The sequence below is a fragment of the Crocuta crocuta genome, unplaced genomic scaffold, assembly GCF_008692635.1.
Source record: "Crocuta crocuta isolate KB4526 unplaced genomic scaffold, BGI_CrCroc_1.0 scaffold70, whole genome shotgun sequence".
NCBI classification, from domain to species: domain Eukaryota; kingdom Metazoa; phylum Chordata; class Mammalia; order Carnivora; family Hyaenidae; genus Crocuta; species Crocuta crocuta.
The window spans coordinates 809,541-829,299 of record NW_027528417.1 but is presented as its reverse complement, the minus strand read 5'-3'; the positions used below and the strand labels follow the sequence as shown (position 1 = coordinate 829,299).

At 45.3% G+C, this 19,759-nt stretch overlaps 1 protein-coding gene across 1 annotated transcript in view; it reads right to left on the bottom strand.

Annotated features, from left to right (window-relative positions):
- Positions 1–19,759, bottom strand: part of LRRFIP2 (LRR binding FLII interacting protein 2) — a 76,741-nt gene that overhangs the window by 27,577 nt on the left and 29,405 nt on the right. Inside the window, exons 8-17 of the mRNA XM_077754498.1 lie at positions 18,982–19,056; positions 17,188–17,235; positions 17,061–17,105; positions 16,472–16,519; positions 16,000–16,056; positions 13,283–13,351; positions 11,110–11,199; positions 5,720–5,764; positions 4,192–4,308; positions 1,522–1,593 (exon numbers count right to left, since the gene is read on the bottom strand). Of these exons, the coding sequence (XP_077610624.1) occupies positions 1,522–1,593; positions 4,192–4,308; positions 5,720–5,764; positions 11,110–11,199; positions 13,283–13,351; positions 16,000–16,056; positions 16,472–16,519; positions 17,061–17,105; positions 17,188–17,235; positions 18,982–19,056 (666 nt within the window). The remainder of the gene's footprint in view (positions 1–1,521; positions 1,594–4,191; positions 4,309–5,719; positions 5,765–11,109; positions 11,200–13,282; positions 13,352–15,999; positions 16,057–16,471; positions 16,520–17,060; positions 17,106–17,187; positions 17,236–18,981; positions 19,057–19,759) is intronic.

The following is a 19,759-nucleotide window of genomic DNA, read 5'->3' as shown; positions in this document are numbered from 1 at the left end:
TTACTCTGGGTGTGCTTAACACTGCTGCACTGAACATGGGTATATTTAAAGTATTCCTTACAGTTTGTCTTAGCATGGTTAACATTTACGTGAGGAACATACAGTTTTGCTTTTTTTCCTCTTAAAAAGGGATCTTATATCTGTTCAGTCTCAAATTTAATCTGTTCTTTTGTATCCTTCAAAGAACATAATAAACGATAGATCTAAAATGTAAGAAAAAATGTTTGAAATAAATAAAAACTCTGAATCGCTTGCTTTCCTGGTACGTTATATTACTTATGACTCTTCAATAGGAGTGTATTTATTTAATATATTTAATTTGTTCCCTGATCCAACATATTTCCAAAAGTCTTATCTCTAAAATCTTAAAAGGTGATTAAGTTCTGAGGATGAGCTATTAGAGTGCGCACACCGCCCATCGGCACGCAGCCCTGGGACTCCCCTGCGGGCGGACCCCCGCACACGGCTGGCCGGATCAGCAGCCTCCAGGCTTCCCTCACAGACACTCTCCAGGGGCCCCTACCCTGTCTGGTCCTGAGTCTTAACCATATGCTTCTTCTGGACAGCAATCACCCACAGGAAGGTATGGACTGGTAACTGGGCTACCTCGCATCTCGCCAGGAAGGCTGCTGAGAGCCTTGTCCATCAGGCCCACGCTTTGCCCCCTGGGCCTGTCCGGAGTCATCTTTCTGAATGCCTTCCTTATGCATCTTGACCCCTGAGGCGTAGTTCTTTTTCAAATAGGGCCATGCACGTGTTGAGAAACTTAAGTCTCCTCGTATTAGATGTGAACTTCATAATTAAACACGGGGAAGAGCATGATAACCAAGCACCATTTACAACCAAAACGTCTGTCTCATATGGACACTTCTATCGAGAGCTGGTAGCCATCCTCGCTTGGAAAAGATTAAGGCCCATTTCAATTTACCTCCAAATTCTTTAACGCACTGAGTCTGTGTAATCTTCTTTGAGCCACAGTGAAGAACAAGAGGAGAGGAAAAGGAAGAGCAGGAGACGAAAGAACAAAATGAAAACACAGGTCTCCTACCTCAGGCTCCTTCTCCCTTACGAAATACCTGTAAGAATGCCCTCTTAGATGCTTCCTCCGCCTGCCTTTAATGCTGACTGAATTTGTTGACAGAAATAGGCAATACTCTCTTATTTGGCATGGAAGGATTTTAAGGTCTAATTCTCAATTGAAAACCATAATCTCAGAATATGTTTTAAGACTGCCCAATTCTATCTTGTGTGGCTAAGGCGTAGGGACATGTAAGTATCTCGCAAAGTTTAACACCTCTGAGGTATAACACCTTTTACTGAACGTTCCAAACACCATGCTAAACACGGAGACAGCGGCAGACTGGAAGTCCACCTCCCCTATGCGCTGCGGGTTAAGCACATGCTGGAAAGACAAGCAGTTAGTGAAGCCTTGTGCTCTGGGGTTAGCAGAACTTGCGAGAACACCATCACCCCACCGCCTGCACACAGAGCATGCTGGGGCGGCACAGCGCGCCCGGATACCTTCAACTCCTTAAGCCCTTGCATGTATCTCCCTTCTACATCCTGTATCTGGTCCTTAAGGTCATAGATGTCCTGCGGGACATAGGAATGAACTGTTGCATAAAACCACGCACAAACACGCCTTAAGTCTCAAAGGGTTCAGATGAAAACGTGCCTTGCTTCCACATATCCCAGACCACAAGCAGGAAAATCAAAGTGCACAAACGTAACTGCCACTTAAAACCACCAAACGAAGCAAATAGGTCAGGGGATAATGGGGCTGGGGAGGCCTGGGGTAATCGGTCTAAAGGGTTAAATATCTTCTTGGCATGAACTGGTGTTGAAACAGCCCTGGAAACGGGGATGGAGTTGTGTATGGGAAAAGGCTGTATCGATTATAATGTTCTTAACGTATAAATTCAAAAATTTTATAAATCATTTAAATAATTTTTAACATTAAATAATAATTTTTAACATAATGCTTCACCTGAACCAGTAAAAGATGTACTAAATTAATTACAAGCAGCAAATTTTACTGACTCATCCAGAAGTTTTAACTGTAATAAACAAACAAAACTTTCAAGGACTTCATTACTAATCACAATTCATTTAGGAGAAAGAAAGTAAAGGGAGGGAAGCGAAACACTGACATTTAAATGATGAGAAAAGAGCATCTGCTCCAAATGTTACCATAATCATCAGGGGGATAGCAGGTCAAATTTTAAATGGAAAATCCAGGTTCCCTGCGCCCGGCCCTGCCCAGACACCAGCCTGGATGCGGGACGCAGGCGGCACAGGAGCGCCCCGCCCCCGGGGCCCCGCAGGCAGGGCCAGTTCTCAGAGGCCGTCACACGCAATTTCTGCTCCGCTTCCCCCGCCCTCTTCATTTCCTCCTCAGCAGGTCCGTCTTTTATTCCACAGACACATCAAGAGGCCACAGCCCAGCGTGAGGATACAAAACTCTCACTTCCTTCAGGAGTCACTCTCTCAAAGAAGCAAGACAAGGAAGCGGCCAGCACAGGCTGCGCTGTGAGGCCGGAAGGCCTGGTGCCCGTTTCTGTCCCACTGAACGCAGAGCGGATCTTCAGCGCTGCACCCCCAGCTCCCATGCCGAGTACTTAGTAAGAGCGTGAGAAATACAGACGCCCTCCAAGTCCTTCCACGTCGGCCTGGGTCAGCTCCCCTTTCCCACTGCCACTGCTGCCAACCCCTCCACCTTCTAACCCCCGCCCACTCCGTNCCGCCCCCCATGGTGTCAGCAGGTGGGACCTCTGCATTGGCCCCCCTCTACCTGCGCCCGAGGATCCCTCTCAGGCACCCTGCTCACCCTCTCCTTGCTCTGCCTTCCTGTTCTCTCTCAACTGGCTCAAGCCAAGGAAGAAAAACAATAATCAAGGCCGCCTTTAAAAGGAAACAAAAACCTTCCCTTAACCTCCTCTCTCTGCTGCTGACCAGTCAACTCCAGAGTCTCCCAGGACTCTCTTCAGAGTAAGCTTCCTGCATCTTCTCATCGCTGTTCTGACTTACTCATCTCATCCTCATTATGCAACCACAGACTACCGCTCCCTTCACCTCCGGTGCCTCCTCCGACCTGGGGTCCCTCTTTAAGAATGCAACTCAGATACTCTTGCTCCCCTGTTTAACACCCCACAGTTGTCGGGGGGGACCCCAACGCCTTCTAGGCCACCATACAGGATGCTTTGTGCTCTAGCCCACGACTACTTCCCCGGTCTTCCCTCTCACTCGCCTCTCCTCCTCACTTCTCAGAGAACCTTCTGGTTCTCTGAAGTTCTCAGAAAGCCTTTTTCCTCCAACTTCTTTGCCTGATTCATTTGCATTCTTCCTTCATATGTTAGCTCAGAGGGTGTCTCCTCTGAAAAGCCTTCTGTTACCTCTTCTCCTAGTCCAACATAGCCGATGCTTCTCTGAATTCTCTTAACCACCCTATTCTTGCTACTACATAGTATCACATGATTTAGTTCTACTGATTTCTATCAGTTTATCTTCCCTATGACACCGTGAACTCCTGAAATTCAAAGTGTGTTTCACTGCCTAAATTTCTGGGGCCAACAGCTCAATAAATGGTGAATGAATGACTCCATGAACGCAATTTTTATTACAACCCTTCCCCCACTGCTCACAAATAGCGAGTTTAGCAAATAGACATTCAAATACATTTTGAAAGCCCCCATCTTTCCTTCCAATAAAAGGGTTAATAAGAACAGGAACTCCAACCCAGGGGACTCGACTCAGGTATTTCTGTCATCCCAAATATTACTACACTTATCATGAAACTGAGAGATAACTATACTCAAGCAGCCAAATAATACCATAATGGCTCAAAAGACCGACAAGTCCTAGAATCCTGTTCATATTTTCCATTTAAAACAAGGCCAACTATTTCTGAGAATTACTTTTACATCCATTAACAAGTTTTTTTGGCATCTGTAAATTAGCAGATCTCATTCCAATATCATCAAATGTTCAAGAAAGAGAACAGAAAAAGAACTAATCTCCTTCCTTTCAGATCTGAGTCACATTCCTGAACTGTCTTTTAAAAATACTTTTTAAAGAACTCGTACTCCTTTCCTTCCTACAAAGTCCCATTAAATGTTACACAGCTCCAGTGTCCTATACGACAAAGAAGCCAAAAACCTGTTTGTGAAAAGCAAACCAAAGATCGCGGATTACCCGCAAGTCACCCAATGAGGCGTCTGGATCTACGAAGCTGCTGGTGTCTCCGCTCCCCCGTCTGGAGGAGTTCCCACTTAGAGGCGTTGTTGCCGAGGCGGAGTTCCGAGACGAAGGCTAGACAACGAGAAAGAGAACACATCTAAGTCTTGTTTCCATACCAAGACATTTGCCGTGGGAGGTAAAAATGGGGCGGGGTGGGGGGGGACCCTAACACCTGTGGATGAGACAAGTGGACAACACAGGCTGGCTTCGGGAAAGGGGGTCCAGAGAAGGGCCTGCGTTCATGCCCACACGCTACTGGGGCCTAGAACTCATCATGGCAAAGGAAATGGTTTGTGTGCAAGCTGCTTGCGAAGTTTATCTTTGCTATATGTAAATAATACTGAGCACACGAGATTAATTTAAAACGGTTCAGGATTTATAGCTGGTATGCTAATTACCAGTCCTCCTACTGAGGTCTTGAGGCTGCTGCTTTACAATCTTTTCTTTTTCTAATACTGCTAAAGTCAGAAACAAAATCTGCAGCTCCAGCAAACTGTGCATCACCATGAATTTAGGCTGCGAATCCCACAACTGGTTTAAATGTGTAAAATACATACCAGGTTTCAAAGGCTTTGTGTGGAAAAAAGAATGTAAATTATCTCAATAATTTTTCATATTAATTACATTGAAATATCTTGGTTATTTGGGTTAAATAAGATATATCATTTAAATTAATTTTAACTGTTGCTTTTTACTGTTTTAATGAGGCTACCAGAAAAGTTAAATTTGGGGCGCCTGAGTGGCTCAGTCGGTTAAGCGTCCGACTTTGGCTCAGGTCATGATTTTGTGGTTCATGAGTTGAAGCCCTGCCTCAGGCTCTGTGCTGACAGCTCAGAGTCTGGAACCTGATTCAGATTCTGTTTGCCTCTCTGCCTCTCCCCTGCCTCACACTCTCCAAAACAAACATTAAAAGAAAATTTTTTTAAAGAAAACTTAAACTTACTTATGTGGGGTATGTTTGTGGCTTGCACTGTATTCCTAGTGGACAAAACTGGATACAGCATTATATTAATCCTGATAATTTTCCTAAAATTACTTTCTAAAAGTACTTCTAGAAGGTAAAGACTTTAACACAAAACAACTCCTAGGAAGGAGTTATTTTACTTCAAAAAAAAATTTATTATTAAGGAAAAAAACAAACACCAGAACAAAAACGCCGAGTCTGTCCCCGCCACTACACTCCTGTGTAGTTCAGTGTTTAATGGCTTCTTCCCAGGACCCACGTCTAGAGGGAATGGAAATCTCTAGAGCAGCCAGAAGCTTCATAAGTGGCATTCAACCAAATAAAATGTAGTGTCTTTTCTCTTCCCAGTGCTTCATAGGATTCAACCTCAGAGGAATGTGGGGGGCCAGGGACAGGAAGTAGACGAAGAAAGGAAGAGCCGCTCCCCCAGCTCACATGTAGTATAACCCTGAAATAGCAGTCGAAATTAAGTTCAACTGACCTTGAGAATGTAATCCCCTTAGGAATTTATATACTCACTCTTGTGTAATTTTCAGCATACTGTTTGTCAGATTTTTCATCCAACTAGAAAAGAACAAGAGATAAAAATCAGGATGCTTATTAGCATCTCAGGCTTTTTTTTTTTTTTTTAAGAGGAAAAAAAGAAGTAACCACAGTGGAATTCTCCAAGTTCAACTGCTGTTTGGAACCTAAAAGTAAACATATTAAAACTGAAATAAAAGTTAAGACACATAAGACAAAATGTCAAGACCTTTAACTCTAAGGATGGACATGCAGTGAGCAAGCTGTCCTTGTGCACAAGTTTAGAACTTTTAGAGTTTCTTTTCATGGTATTTGAAACACATTAAAGAAAATTATATATACACTTAAGTTTTAGCACTGCAAATGTTAATCCAAAAAAAAAAAAGAAAAGAAAAAAAAACTTCATACACATCAAAAGGAAAAGTCTGATAAAACCAAAAGCCAAAAAGCTTTAATATCTAAACATTATTAGGACACAGGACACATAGATAAGAGCAGTACACTTGGCCAAAAACAGCCCCCACTGGATTAGAGCATGTTAAATGTATAATCAAACAAGATTTCCCTACAACATTAAGGGATTCAGTTCTTTGGCTTTTTTGTTTTTTGGTTTTTTTTTTAAGCAATGTGTGCACATATGTCAGAAAGAAAAGAAAAAACGAAACAGCCCCAAAGGGTGTGCGAAGTATGCCTTTCTCCTTACTCCACCACGTCCTGACCTTCAATTCTTGATCCAAGGACAACCAGCCACCGAGGCTTTTACAAATTCTAGGTTAACACCTCAAATACATTCTAGATCTTCTTTTTCTCCTTACCAAATTTCAGGGATTAAAGAAACTACTTCATTTTCTTCATGGCACTTATCAATCTCTGACCCCATGATATTTATTAATTTATTGACTGTCTGATCTCTTTATCTTTAATGTAAGCTCTATGTCTACGTGTTCATTTCTGTATTCGCAACATCAAAAATAGCACCTGACATACAGAAGGACAAAAACTTCATGGGTGAATGAGGAAATGAATCCTATCCCATCTGTACTTAAAGACTGACTTCATTTACTTTAACCACAGCATAGTGTCCTATTATCTGGACATGGTGTAACTGAGTTACCCTATCTTTTGCAGATAGGCCTTAGTTATTAGTGTTTCATAAAGAGAAGTACCTTACAAGTCTAATCCTAAACCCCAACCTCGCAGATGAGGAGAAATTCAGAGGCGAAAGAACTTCCTGAAAGCTAAACAACTACCAGATCTCAGTTTTGTGAATTTTAAAGCCTGTGTTCATATTATTTACTATCCCAATTACTATTAGGGGGGAAAAAGTCACAGGTTTAACTAAATGAAAATCAAGCCAGATTCCAACTCCTAGGCCAACCCTCTCAGCTCAATCTAGAAAAAGGATTTAAAAACTTTCTTCAGTTAATTATTAAAACACAAAATGCCATTATTTCTGGCTCTATTCAGATCACTTCACTCTAATTTTCTCAGAACATCTTAAAGTTTTTCTGTCCTTTTTCATTGCACACATTTATCATGTTCATTTTTTCTCTGCATTTATATAATAAACAGTTTAGAACAAAAGGCATTTACTTAATTAAAAAGTACTCTATCAATAATATATTTATGTTAGACTTTATAGACTTTGACCTTTTTGCCACTTTTTACAATAATACTCTTAAGGAACTGATTTTAGTTTTGATTTTTTTTTTAAATCACACATAAAATGTTGTAAAACAAACAAGCAATGACAGTAGGTTTGAATACTGATGATTACCGCCACAGAAAGGAATAACCTTCCATCACATTTATGCTAGTAAAAAACACACTGCCTTCTTATTCTTCAGAGTGTTATTCTTCAGAGTGAAAGAAACCTTGTGTCTGAATAAAACTGCCTCATTTTCCTCAGAGTACCTCCCAATTCTCTTCTACTAAGGAGTTAAAGAGAAAACATGCAACATTCAGAAACACCCCTCTAGGTCTACCTAAAATCCTGGTTCATGTCCCCTCTCACAGAAATAACTCCCAAACCCACCCATTTTTTAAGAGTCAACTTGGAATGATCTTACAGTTCAGAGGCTGCATCACTGAACTAGTCCATCGCAATGTCGATTCTACTGCCTCCACTGTCTTCTGACAGGGCCCAGCTGTCGCAGCCCAGACTGACCATGCGTCAAACCTCGGGACTGTCAAGGCAGCAAAAATGCCAAGAGAGGCGACGCCGCAGCCCAGTTACTCGAGCTGCAGTGACTTGGCCAGAGACTCCAGCTCTGTCTCCTCAGACCTGTGCTGGATGACGTGCTCTCCCCCATTCAGACAAAAAGCTCCATGAAACCTGGAGTTCTAAAAGCCCCAGGGGCTCCCCCCAGACCAGGAGGTCTACACAGCTGCAGTGCAATGACAAGCTCATGTTCACAATGATGACCCAGAGTCTGCCAGATCCTGAAAAGGCTTTTAAATGGAATAAAAGTTAATCATGTATAATATACTTAATTATAAAATAGGGAAACGGTTGGGAAAAGGATACAAGCTGTCAGCTGTAAGACGACTAAGGTCTGAGGATCTAATGCAAATTATGGTCACAATAGCTGATAAAAAACTGTTGTGTATAAGTAACAATGGAAAACAAATATGCACTAATATATAAAATGTTTATAAGATTAGTAAGTGAGAATTCAGAAAACGGTGGCTATATATACTATATGGTCACAATCCTGTAAAATAAGCAAATTAGAGATAGAAAAAATATTAAAAATAAGTCACAGTGCTAAAAAAAAGTGGCTAATAAAAAAGTAGATTAAAATATCAAAGACAGGGGTGCCTGGGTGGCTTAGTCGGTTAAGTGTCCGACTTTGGCTCAGGTCATAATCTCACGGTCCGTGGGTTCGAGCCCCGCGTCCGGCTCTGTGCTGACAGCTCAGAGCCCAAAGCCTGCTTCAGACTGTGTCTGTCTCTCCCCGCTCATGTTCTGTCTCTCTCTCTCTCTCTCTCTCAAAAATAAATAAACATTAAAAAAAAACAAAAACAGGAACAAAAAACAGTAAGCAAAGCTTTTTTCCCTAATATGGTGCTCAGGACTTGCTCATTAGTGCTAACTATAGCCTACTATTCTCAAAAAACTTCAAGTAAACACTGTGTCATTGCACTCTTAAATAATTAAATAGGTAATTTTCCAATCAAGAAAGGGGTTTGGCAGTTGGAACCTGAAAGTCAGCGAACACGCTTGCAATATTTCATATTAGTATTAATGTGAAAAGAAGAGCGCATGGTGGCAAACTTTGTATCCCAATTTGAAAGCTTAAGTTCAAAAGTAGTATTTTCTTAAGGGCGCCTGGGTGGCTCAGAGGGTAACTGTCCAACTCTTAGCTTCTACTCAGGTCATGATCTCATGGTTCTTGATTTCAGGCCTGCTTGGGATTCTCTCTCCCTCTCTCTCTGCCCTCCTCCCTCTACGCATGCTCTATCTCTCAAATAAATAAATAAAATTTTTTTAAAGCAACATTTTCTTAAAGAATTTCAATTATCAACTAGTAAACAAAATTAAATATAATCTTTCCCACATTTCAGTGATAAAAGCCTTTGCCTTATTAATGTGAGGATGTCTGAAAATGCTTTGCTTTGACTTTACAGACTGTACACTGTTTCCCTTTAAATGTGAACTCCTTGAATATTTGTTGAAATTAGCACGTTAAAATTTTCTTAAAATACATACCTTGTCAAATCCTTGAAACTTCTTGTTTCTCCTTAAAAGACAGACACTTACTTATTCTCTGATATTCATTCTCTGATTAAGAGGCCCTTTGAACTTCATTTAAACATATAGCTACATAGTTTGACAGATAATTTTATCTGACTAAAATGGTAAAATACAACTGAATTTTTTTAGAATAGAATAGAAACAGAGCATTTTAGTTATAAATACACGTTGATACTGTCATTTAAAAGAGCTGTTTAGAGGGGCGCCTGGGTGGCTGTCGGTTAAGCGTCCAATTTTGGCTCAGGTCATGATCTCACGGTTCATGGGTTCAAGCCCCGTGTCTGGCTCTGTGCTGACAGCTCAGAGCCTGAAGCCTGCTTCGAATTCTGTGTCTCCCTCTCTCTCTGACCCTCCCCTGCTCACACTCTCTCTTTCTCAGAAATAAATAAAACATTAAAAAATTTTTTTTTTTAATAAAAGAGTTGTTTAGAGGGGCACCTGGGTGGCTCAGTTGGTTGGGTGTCCGACTCCGGCTCAGGTCATGATCTCACTGTTCATGGGTTTGGGCCCCACATCGGGCTCTGTGCTGACAACTGCTTCGGATTCTGTGTCTCACTCTCACTGCCCTTCCCCTGCTCATGCTCTCTGTCTCTTAAAGATAAATAAATGCTTAAGAAAACAAATTTGGCAATTTATTTTAGTGACTACACAGAAGTGAAAAGCTTGATAGTTTAGGAAAAAATCTCTCCCTGCTCCTACTAATTTTTTAATTAAATTTTTTTAATGTTTATTTTTGAAAAAGAGAGAGAGAGAAAGAAGTTTAAGTGGGGGAGGGGCAGAGAGAGAGAGAGAAGGCGCCCCAAGGAACTATTTCTTTTATTAGGTATGATGATGGTAGAGTGAATATGAAAAAGAAATTCTCAGGGGCGCCTGGGGGGGGCTCAGCTGGGTAAGCATCCAACTCTTGATTTCAGCTCAGATCATGATCTCACAGTTTGTGAGGTTAAACACCTTGTCGAATTCTGCACAGACGTGAGAAGCCTGCTTGGGATTCTCTCTCTCCACCCCGCCCCACTCCTCTCTCTCAAAAAATCTATAAACATAAAAAAAAAAAAAAAAAAAAGAACTTTGCAATTAGAGACAGACACTGAACTACTGGGAAATGACATGGATTTGCTTTTTGAAAAATTCAGGAAAAAAAAGGAAAGGACAATAAAGTAAAATTGTCAAATTACTAGTAATAGCTGAAGCTGTTGATAATTTCTGCAGGAGAAATTTTTCACAGAAAAAAATTTTTTTTAAAGTCAGAGCACATCGAGGAGCCTGGGGGGCTCAGTCGGTTAAGCGTCCGACTTCGGCTCAGGTCATGATCTCACGGTTCATGAGTTCGAGCCCCGCGTCGGGTTCTGTGCCGACAGCTCAGAGTCTGGAGGCTGCTTCCAATTCTGTCTCCCTCTCTTCTGCCCCTCCCCTGCTCACACTGTCTCTCTCTCTCTCAGAAGTAAATAAAACATTTTTTTAAAAATTTTTATTAAAAATTTTTTAAAAAGTCAGAGCACACCAATATACCCATTCCAAAACTAGTAACTGCATGTTACACGACAACAAAGTTTCTGACATTCAAACAGCGGAGGTGTCAGCCGTTAGTCACAGCCTGGGACAGCACGACCCCTCCATGCGGTACACTCACGCGGGTCACATCTGGGGTGCCGCCGTCATCCGCCTCGGACACTACACTCGCCCTACGACTGGAGCGACCGAAATAATCGGCGGCAGAAACCTTTCAATTGGAAAAAATGAGACGCTTTAAAGGTTAAGAAAAGGGAGAAGGAAAGGACAAGCACATCGGCGTGTGAGGGGAAACCCTGGGGTGCTTCATAAACTATCATGAAATGAGGAAAACGACTGCAGTCAACACACTGCNACAGCCCAGGAACCAGGCCTGGGGTCCCTCCCCCAGCCGCCCGGGGGCCGCCAGCCACGGCTCCCGCGCGCAGCGCACACGCCGTCCTCGCCGCGGGCGCTTCTAGAAGAGTGTTTGCCACAAACCTCTCCCTCACTTCACACTGTGCAGTTCCGTATATGCGCCATCACCTCCGTGAAGCACCTACACGCGCGACGCGGCACTAGTGCAGGGTACTCATTCCCTTTTACCCAGTTTCTACACTTCCCCCTCTTTCACCTTCCTCAAGGCCAGGAGCCTGCGGGACAAAAGAAGGAAAGAGCCACCCTGGCCTCTTTCCGGTTTCCCAACACCCCGTCTTTCCCCACCCGAGACTCTCACTGGCCTAGAAGGCTGCGCTCCCAGCTCTTCGGGCCGCCTCCGCCACTTCCAGTCTCGTCCGGGTCGTCTCCCCGGGGAAGCCCGCCCTGATCGCCCCACCCAAGGGGACTCGGACACCCTCGTGCGTCCCTTCACGTTCCCTGTCCTCTCCCTGCCTTTCTCGTCACAGTTCCTGGGGTTACTTTCTTTTTCTTCCTCTGCTTTCTTATTTTCTACTTCCTTCCCGGGGACGCGAGCCCACGAGGTCGGAGACGGGCTGCGCCGGGCTCACGGCGGCCCTCCCAGCACGCGCCCCTCAGCGCGGGAGCGAGGGCGGGGCTCTCCCGCCCCGCACGCACCGCTTTCCTGCCCTCGGGCTCTGCCGCACCCCCCGGCTGAGAAGCCTTCCCTTCCGGCGAGGGAATCCGCAAGTGCGCCAACCACAGACCGCAGCGCTCGCCGGCAGAAGCGCTGAGGGCTGACCCGGCGCAGCAGACGTGCTGTTACTCACGCGGAGGGCAACACACCCAGCCCCGGACCGCGTCCTACTGCCCGCGGACTTCAGGGCTGTGCGCGTAGCAACTCCCCCAATGCGCACGCCAAGCCTACCTACGCAGACGGGCACTAACATCCCCGTCACAAATCAGCCGCAACTAACACGACGGGCTGGAGGGGGGCTCAGAGCCGGGCTTCGTGACTTTAAAGGCCCTGCCCTGTCCACCCCGTCACTGTCCCAGGGGCTTCCGGGCGGCCTGGCCTGGGCGGACGGATGAGCGCTAGCTGGCTCGCAGTGGACCACACCCGCCTTCATCAGATGGCTGCATTCTTGGCGACAAATCTCACAAACATTTGGTGGTCCCGTTCTCTATGGAAACTTCATGTTTATCAATATCTTTCACAAAACATGGCTCTTTTTTCTAGCTCTAAGCTGACATACCATCCTTACCGATATGATTTCCAAATCAATTCTTACATATAGCAAAAATGTCATCAGCTCTCTGTAAAACTCCCAGCTTCATCAAAAGAATAATCTGAAATTATTCAATCTGTAGTCTCCCCTAACTATTTAATGTTGCTTCTACAATTATTATGCTAGTTGAATTCTAAGACTGGAATTTTTAAATTTTGCCATCAACAACTCCTAAAAAGTTCACAGGTCTTAAAAGATGTATAAATAATAAACAATGCAAATTAAATACTCAGCAAAGAAAGCAACTGACATGATCTGCAATCCACGGTCACAAGTCTTACACAGAGCAGAGCATTAATTTTGCTTTGAGAAACTTGTTTGTGGTGAACTGTGCACACAAATGCATATGAATAAAACGGCAACAGAGAACAAAAAGCGTAAATCTTTCAAATACGCAGACTAGCACGTAAGAGGTGTGAGGGGCAAGTTATTACTGAAAGCCTCCGCAGCCCACAGAGAACGCACATTCACGGAACACATTTTCGGAGGCAAATTATTCAATTAAACTAAATTTGAAGAAAATGCTCATTTTGTCAAATGCAAATCTCACTTTCTAGTAGAGTTCACGTGATCACACACTGGTGCAATTTTAAAGCTCACGGTACATGTCTGCATGCAAACCACGCTCACCACACTGTCCCTTCGCCCAGGACTGGCACGACCAGAAGACCCAATGCTCGCACAGTCATCGTCGGGAAACTACGGACAATAAAAACAGATAATGAAGACGGTGCGACTTCACTGCAGGTCTCATCTGGCTGTAGCACACTGGGGAAGGTTCTGAGAAGCATGCAGATATTGCACACAAGCCTATCACGGGCACCCCGTATCGGGCACCATCAAATAGAAAAGTGACTTCAAGGCACAATAAACTACTCCTGAAGACCAAAAGGTATTTCCAAAAAGCACACAGAATAAAATACTACTTTATCTTTTATTGAAGGTACAGAAGGAAAGAGGGCAGGAGTGAAGGGCTGGGGCATAAAGAGACCACTCAAAAGCAGTTAGGGGTTTCATGCTTTCTAAACCTCTAGGCCCCTTGGGATCCCATCAGTGGTGAAGTGTACTTAATATTTCAGTCTGGGAGAGAAAATATTAAGAATATCTTCAAGGGAAATAATACGTAAGTCAAAGACAGAATTTCCTACCAGCAAGGACACTGAAATGATGATTCTTATTTTCCTTTATTCATTCCTAGGCAATGAGTGGAGCTATTTCTAACATCACCCTACAGTTTCCTTCCTATTTCACCAGTCCTAGAAGACTCCTCTTCCATGTGTGAAGGTTACCTCCATTCTGACGTCACTGAAGAACTATTCTGGCATCACTAAGATAATGACTCTGAACTCAACATGCAAATGACATAGCAAATAGGCAGCACACAAGGACAAGGCTCTACACTCGACTGAAAATTACTATAACTTTGTTTGCAAGGGCTCATCACATTGGTACATTAAAAATGCTACCAGGCCCAAGAACTGCCAAGTGGAATTTTATTACAGAGTAAGGTAAAAGTAAACTTCCTACTTATATCAAAAGCCTTTATCTCCTGAAACATGTCTGTGTACATTTTTGTTAAGTATGGGAGTAGAATTCCTGAGAACTTCCACTTGGAAATGGCAGAACAGAGTCGAACATATATATAAAAGAAAACTAATATAGTTCACTTACTCCATTCCACAAAGCGATCTGTACTGAACATTAAGAAACTACTTTCATAATTTCTCCAGGGCGCCTGGGTGGCTCAGTCAGTTAAGCAACCGACTATGGCTAAGGTCATGATCTCATGGTTCGTGAGTTCAAGCCCCACATCGGGCTCTCTGCTGTCAGCACAGAACCCACTTAGGATCCTCTGACGCCCTCTCTCCCTGACCCTCCCTCACTTACGTGCTTGCATGTTCCCTCTGTCTCAAAAAATTTTTTTTAAAAAGTAGTTTCTCCAATTTTGACACTGTCCAGAATAACAAGGTAGTTCCTCAAGTCACTCTTTGCCACTGGAAAAATAACTTAGTACAGTCTTTTTGGTGGGCAATGTGGCAATGTACATCATAATTTAAATGTATATACCCCCATCATTTTAGGATTAACAAGTTCCCTTATATGAGATCTACTCATACATACACAAAAATATACTTGTATAAGAGAGTCCACTATGCAAGTGTTTGTGGTAACAAACATCGCGCAACCCTAAACGTCCATGGATAGGGGAGTGGAAAATACAAAGTTCCAGTTATGTGATGATGGAGTCACAAGGGTAAAAGAGCACAGAGAGTGTGAACAGGGGGGCTACAGAGTGCTGTACGGGGAGAGACGTGCTGTGGTGAACGCAGCACCATGGGCAGGCTGGTCGCATCACCACGCTGTACACGGGTAAGTAAGGAACACTGTGTGTCAACTAGGGTCCAATTAAAAACAAAAAACAATACCCCTACCAAGAAATAAAATGTATCCAAGAAATCCTCCAAAAGAAATGTACAATCCATGCACTAATGGAACAGTACATCGTCATTAAAAAGAACTGCTGACGTGCTGACGAAAAACACTGTCTCCAAAAAGCATTTGGTAGAAAAAGGAACATGATTTACTTTTCAAAAATCTTTTCAACGTCAAGGGTGCCTGGGGTGGCTCAGTGACCGGAGCACCCAACTCTTGATCTCAGCTCAGGTCATATCTCAGTCTGTGGGGCTGGGCCCTACACTGGGCTGACAGCACAGAGCCCACTTAGGACTCTCTCTCTCTCTCTCTCTCTCTCTCTCTCTGCCTCTCCCTTCGTTTTGCTGATGCACAACGCGCTCTCTCTTAAAAAAAAAGACACTAAAAAAAAAATCTTTTAAATGCCAAAGAAAAAAAATGAAGGAAATCTTCAGGCGCGGATACAACAAGAGGCTTTATGTAAAGAAGGCAAGTCGAGGCACAGGAGGTGCTCACATCCGCGCGGGGCGGTCTCCGAACGCTACGGGGGGAACAGACGCGGGGGAGGGCCCTTAACGTGGCCGTCCTGAAGCCACCACTACTGTCAGGGCTTAAAAATGCTTTAATACTCCAGAAACATTAGGTGAGTAGAAGCGTCGCGGCTGGGGCCTTCCCGTGACGGCTTCTAGCGGTGGACTGNCGCCCGGGGGGGTGGGGGGGGCCGGGGCCGGGAAAGCGCCGGGGCGGGAAGCGGGGAAGGGGCGGCAGGCCGGCTACGGCATCGCCCCCGCTGAAGAGGCAAGACGCTCGCAGACGTGACGCCACACGTCGTCCGGACTCGTTTCAGAAATTACGTACGCGGCCACGTTCACACAGNCCTGCGCCCCCAGCCTCCCAGCCCCAGGCGCGGCGCGCGGGGCCCAGGCGGCGCTCACCACGGGGCTGCTTCGGGCCGAGCTCGTCCTCGAGGAGCGCCAGCTGTATTCGGATGGCTGTGAAGGTCCCGGGAGGAAAGCAGTTACAACGGTGCCGCCCCCTTCCTGCTGGGGACACGTTAGGGACCCGGCACCCTCAGCGGCTGCTGGCGTCCACGGGGAAGGTGACCGCCGCTCCCCGGTCTGGGACCCGCCCCCCAGCCCCGGGCAGGAGGGTGAGAGGGGCGGGGGTGTCCTGAGGGGCACGGCCCCCACCCTCCCCGGAGGGACGGGCGAGCAGGAAGGGGCTCCTTGGCCTGCGTTCCCTCACCCCCGGCGCCGGGACTCCGGCGCGCGCGAGGGTCACACTCGGCAGCTCCCGGGGCTCGGCTTACAGGGCACCCGCGGGCCGGGTGAAGCGCCTATGCTTCGCAGGTAAATCGTGCCCACCTGCCCATCACCCGCCTCACCACCTCCCTCCGGCTAGACTTACAGTTCGAGCCCCGTGAGGGGGATACAATCCACCGCCATAGAGCGACACCTACAGAACAGAGAAAACGCCACTTATCCCTCTCCAGCATCAGGGCTGTTCTGGAAGTGTCCCGGCTCCGGGCAGCACTCCGGCCCCAGGCCGTGTCCACGGGCTACGCCAGCGGAGCGCGGGCGGGGCGGCGTCACGGCCGGCCTCCCCGCGCCACAGCGCCACGCTCCCGCTCGGCTCCACACGCTCGGCAGTGACAGGGTCTCCCCCCACCCCCGGCCGCGAAACCAGGAGGAACGCTTAGGAGTGCTCTCCCTCCGGAGAGGGAGCGGCGCGGAGAAGGAACGAGGGCCCCCGAGAGCGGCCACGGCGCACACGCGCGCACACACACGCGCACANACGGGACCACGAGCCGCAGCACCCTTGGAAAGGAGGGGCTTTTTCACCGCCGCAGGTTTTGCATCTGAAGCGCAGGCAGCACATCCCGCAGGGCGCTCGGCAGGAAAGCCTGTGTCCCTGACTCTCGTGGAGCAGAGGCGCCAGGACAGCGCCCCTCCCCCGGGGGGAGGGCAGCACACACACTGGAAGGGACAGTACGCACCAGACTGGTGCTTCTCAGCAGCCCGGAATCTGCAGTAAAGGAGGCCTATGAGAAAAAGCGCAGGATTTAACCCAAAGAAAAGCAACTGGTACCTCTGAAGGCAACACACCGCTGAGAAAGTACTAACCCTGTTACTCTTCCACGTCGCCAGAGGCTCACTACACAGGGAAGAAGACTGTCAAGAAAGAAAAACAAAACAGAACAAGACAATTTAGCAAAACAAAAGAACTGGTCTCTCTATCATGAAAGCAGAAGCAGTGATTATTCTACACTCCATAATTTATTAGCAATTCCTGGGTGCTGAGTTCAGTAACACACAGCTGAGCACAACTTCGTCATCAGAACTCCTTTCCAGGGGCGCCTGGGTGGCTCGCTCAGTCGGCTAAGCGTCTGACTTCAGCTCAGGTCATGATCTCGAGCCCCATGTCAGACCGCACTTTCAGCCCAGAGCCTGTTTCAGAATCTGTGTCTCCCTCTCTCTCTGCCCTCCCCCTGTTTGTGCGCGTTCTCTCTCTCTCTCAAAAATGAACATTATATGCTGAGCGAAATAAGTCAGGCAGAGAAGGACAAATATCATATGTTTGCACGTATAGGAGGATTAGGAGGAACTTGACGGAGGAACAAGGGGGAGAAGAAGGGCGGAAATGGTGGGGGAAAGGGAGAGAGGCAAACCATGAGAGACTCTTGAATGCTGACAAAAACTGAGGACTGATGGATGTGGGGGGGAGGGGGGATGGGCATGGAGGAGGGCACTTTGGGGATGAGCACTGAGTGTTATGTGGAAACTAATTTGACAATAAACTATTTGTAAAAAAAAAAAATGAACATTAAAAAAAAATCTGTGAATACCCATTTTAAGGGATAAGTAACAAAAACACCTGGAATAGTTTTCTATAAATGTGTTTACGTCCTGGTGGGCTTCCAACAGTAATGTCAGGAGGTAGCACTCAAGGAAAGAGGGCTGTGGCGCGGGTCTGTGGACGAGGGTGGCCACACCCAGGTAGGTGGCACACGGCCCCTGGGCCACGTTCTGTGACCTCACAGTAGACTCCAAATGGACTTAGCCTGATGGCTGAGGAACCAGGTAAATGAGCTCCAAGCCATCACTGCAAACGCCATTTTCCAAATAGATTAGAAACCAGTATTTCAAAACAAGCCTTAGTTTAATCAGATAAACTGTACTGGTCGCAACAAATCCAAAGCAACTGACAAGGCACAGCACTTCTTAAAATGGAATTCAATCTTTCTTTTTCCAATGTTATTTAGAAATATAATTTTCGATTCTTTTCCCCAAGCCCATCAGACAGGGCAAATCAGAATAAGTTTTGTGTGCAGGTTTTGACGAATGAATTACTTTAAATGTACTATGCACTGTATATTTAATGTTTTTTCAGTGTACTGATGTGCCAGATTCCTTGAAAAAATACAAGAGTTCAGACATTAAATAATTATATTCTTCTCACCCCATTTACAGTTTAAATCCTACATGTAAGCTTTCATTAGAAAGACATTCACCATGATGTGTACTGATGCCTGCAACTTATTCTGAAATACATCCCCCCAAAAAGATGGATCAATGGATGGATGGACAGACAATAATATGATAAAGGATATATAGCAAAATATTAAGTGTAGACTCCTTAAGTGGTAGACACATGGATGGTCGCTATACAATTCTTTGAACGTTTTTACATGTTAAGTAGTTTTCATTTTAAAAAGTGAGTATTTAGCACAACGGTGATTCAGCAGTTCCTGTCGTATAAAGACACTCACACAGACTCTACGAGTTCAGTTACCACAAGCCAATGGGCACACAGCCATTCACAGATTAGTTCTACCCCGTCAAAATGCAAAATCGCGGGTTAGAAATGTGTTCAAGTGGGAAAACAAAACACACAAAGCCAACAAGCCTGAGACAAACCCGAGAGTGGTAGGCGGGGAGGGCTCTGCTATGTCTAAGGCTGCTGTAGCTTCTCTGGTCAAAGTAGAGGCCGCTCTGCAAAAAGTACAATTAAACATTTTTCTTGGTTTAAACGTTGTTAACAATGCGCGGAGGCGACTCCGTATTGCCAACCCCTCTCCTTCGAAACAATGACTTTGCAGCACTGAACTGCATTAAGTTACAATAGTAATTATCTCAAGTCTCCAAAAAAGACTAATATTAAAGGTTAAGTGTTTTCAAACCAAGCCTTTACTAGTTTTTTTACTTTAAAAACATGAGCATAAACCCTCAGTCAAAACGGGATAGAAATAAAAAGGGATTTATTCTCCTGTCCCACTTGGTAACATCCTTTAAAAATCCAGGACAACTGAATAATGACCACTTTATAATCCATCTGGCAAGGCCACAGAAGTAGTAAAGTCTTTTTTGTTTTCAAACTTCTCCTAATCCCATTATTTGTCAAAATGAACTGATCAAATTAAGGTACCAAAGACGGAGTGCGAGTGTTTACTAAATAGGCTCGCCCTAAAATATCTATGCCAAGTTCATTTGTCAAAACACTGCGCAAAATAAGCCACTTTACAGACTGTGGTTACCTGACGAAGAGAAAATCATCTACAAAATCCCCTTTCTAATTCATCCAGCCATCTTCTTTACGTGGAAGTTAAGGAAATGTAAGCAATCCCGGACTGAAAGACTCCTGCTACGCTGCCAACTCTGCAATGGGGGGGTGGTCGGGGGGGAGCCCACCCCCCTC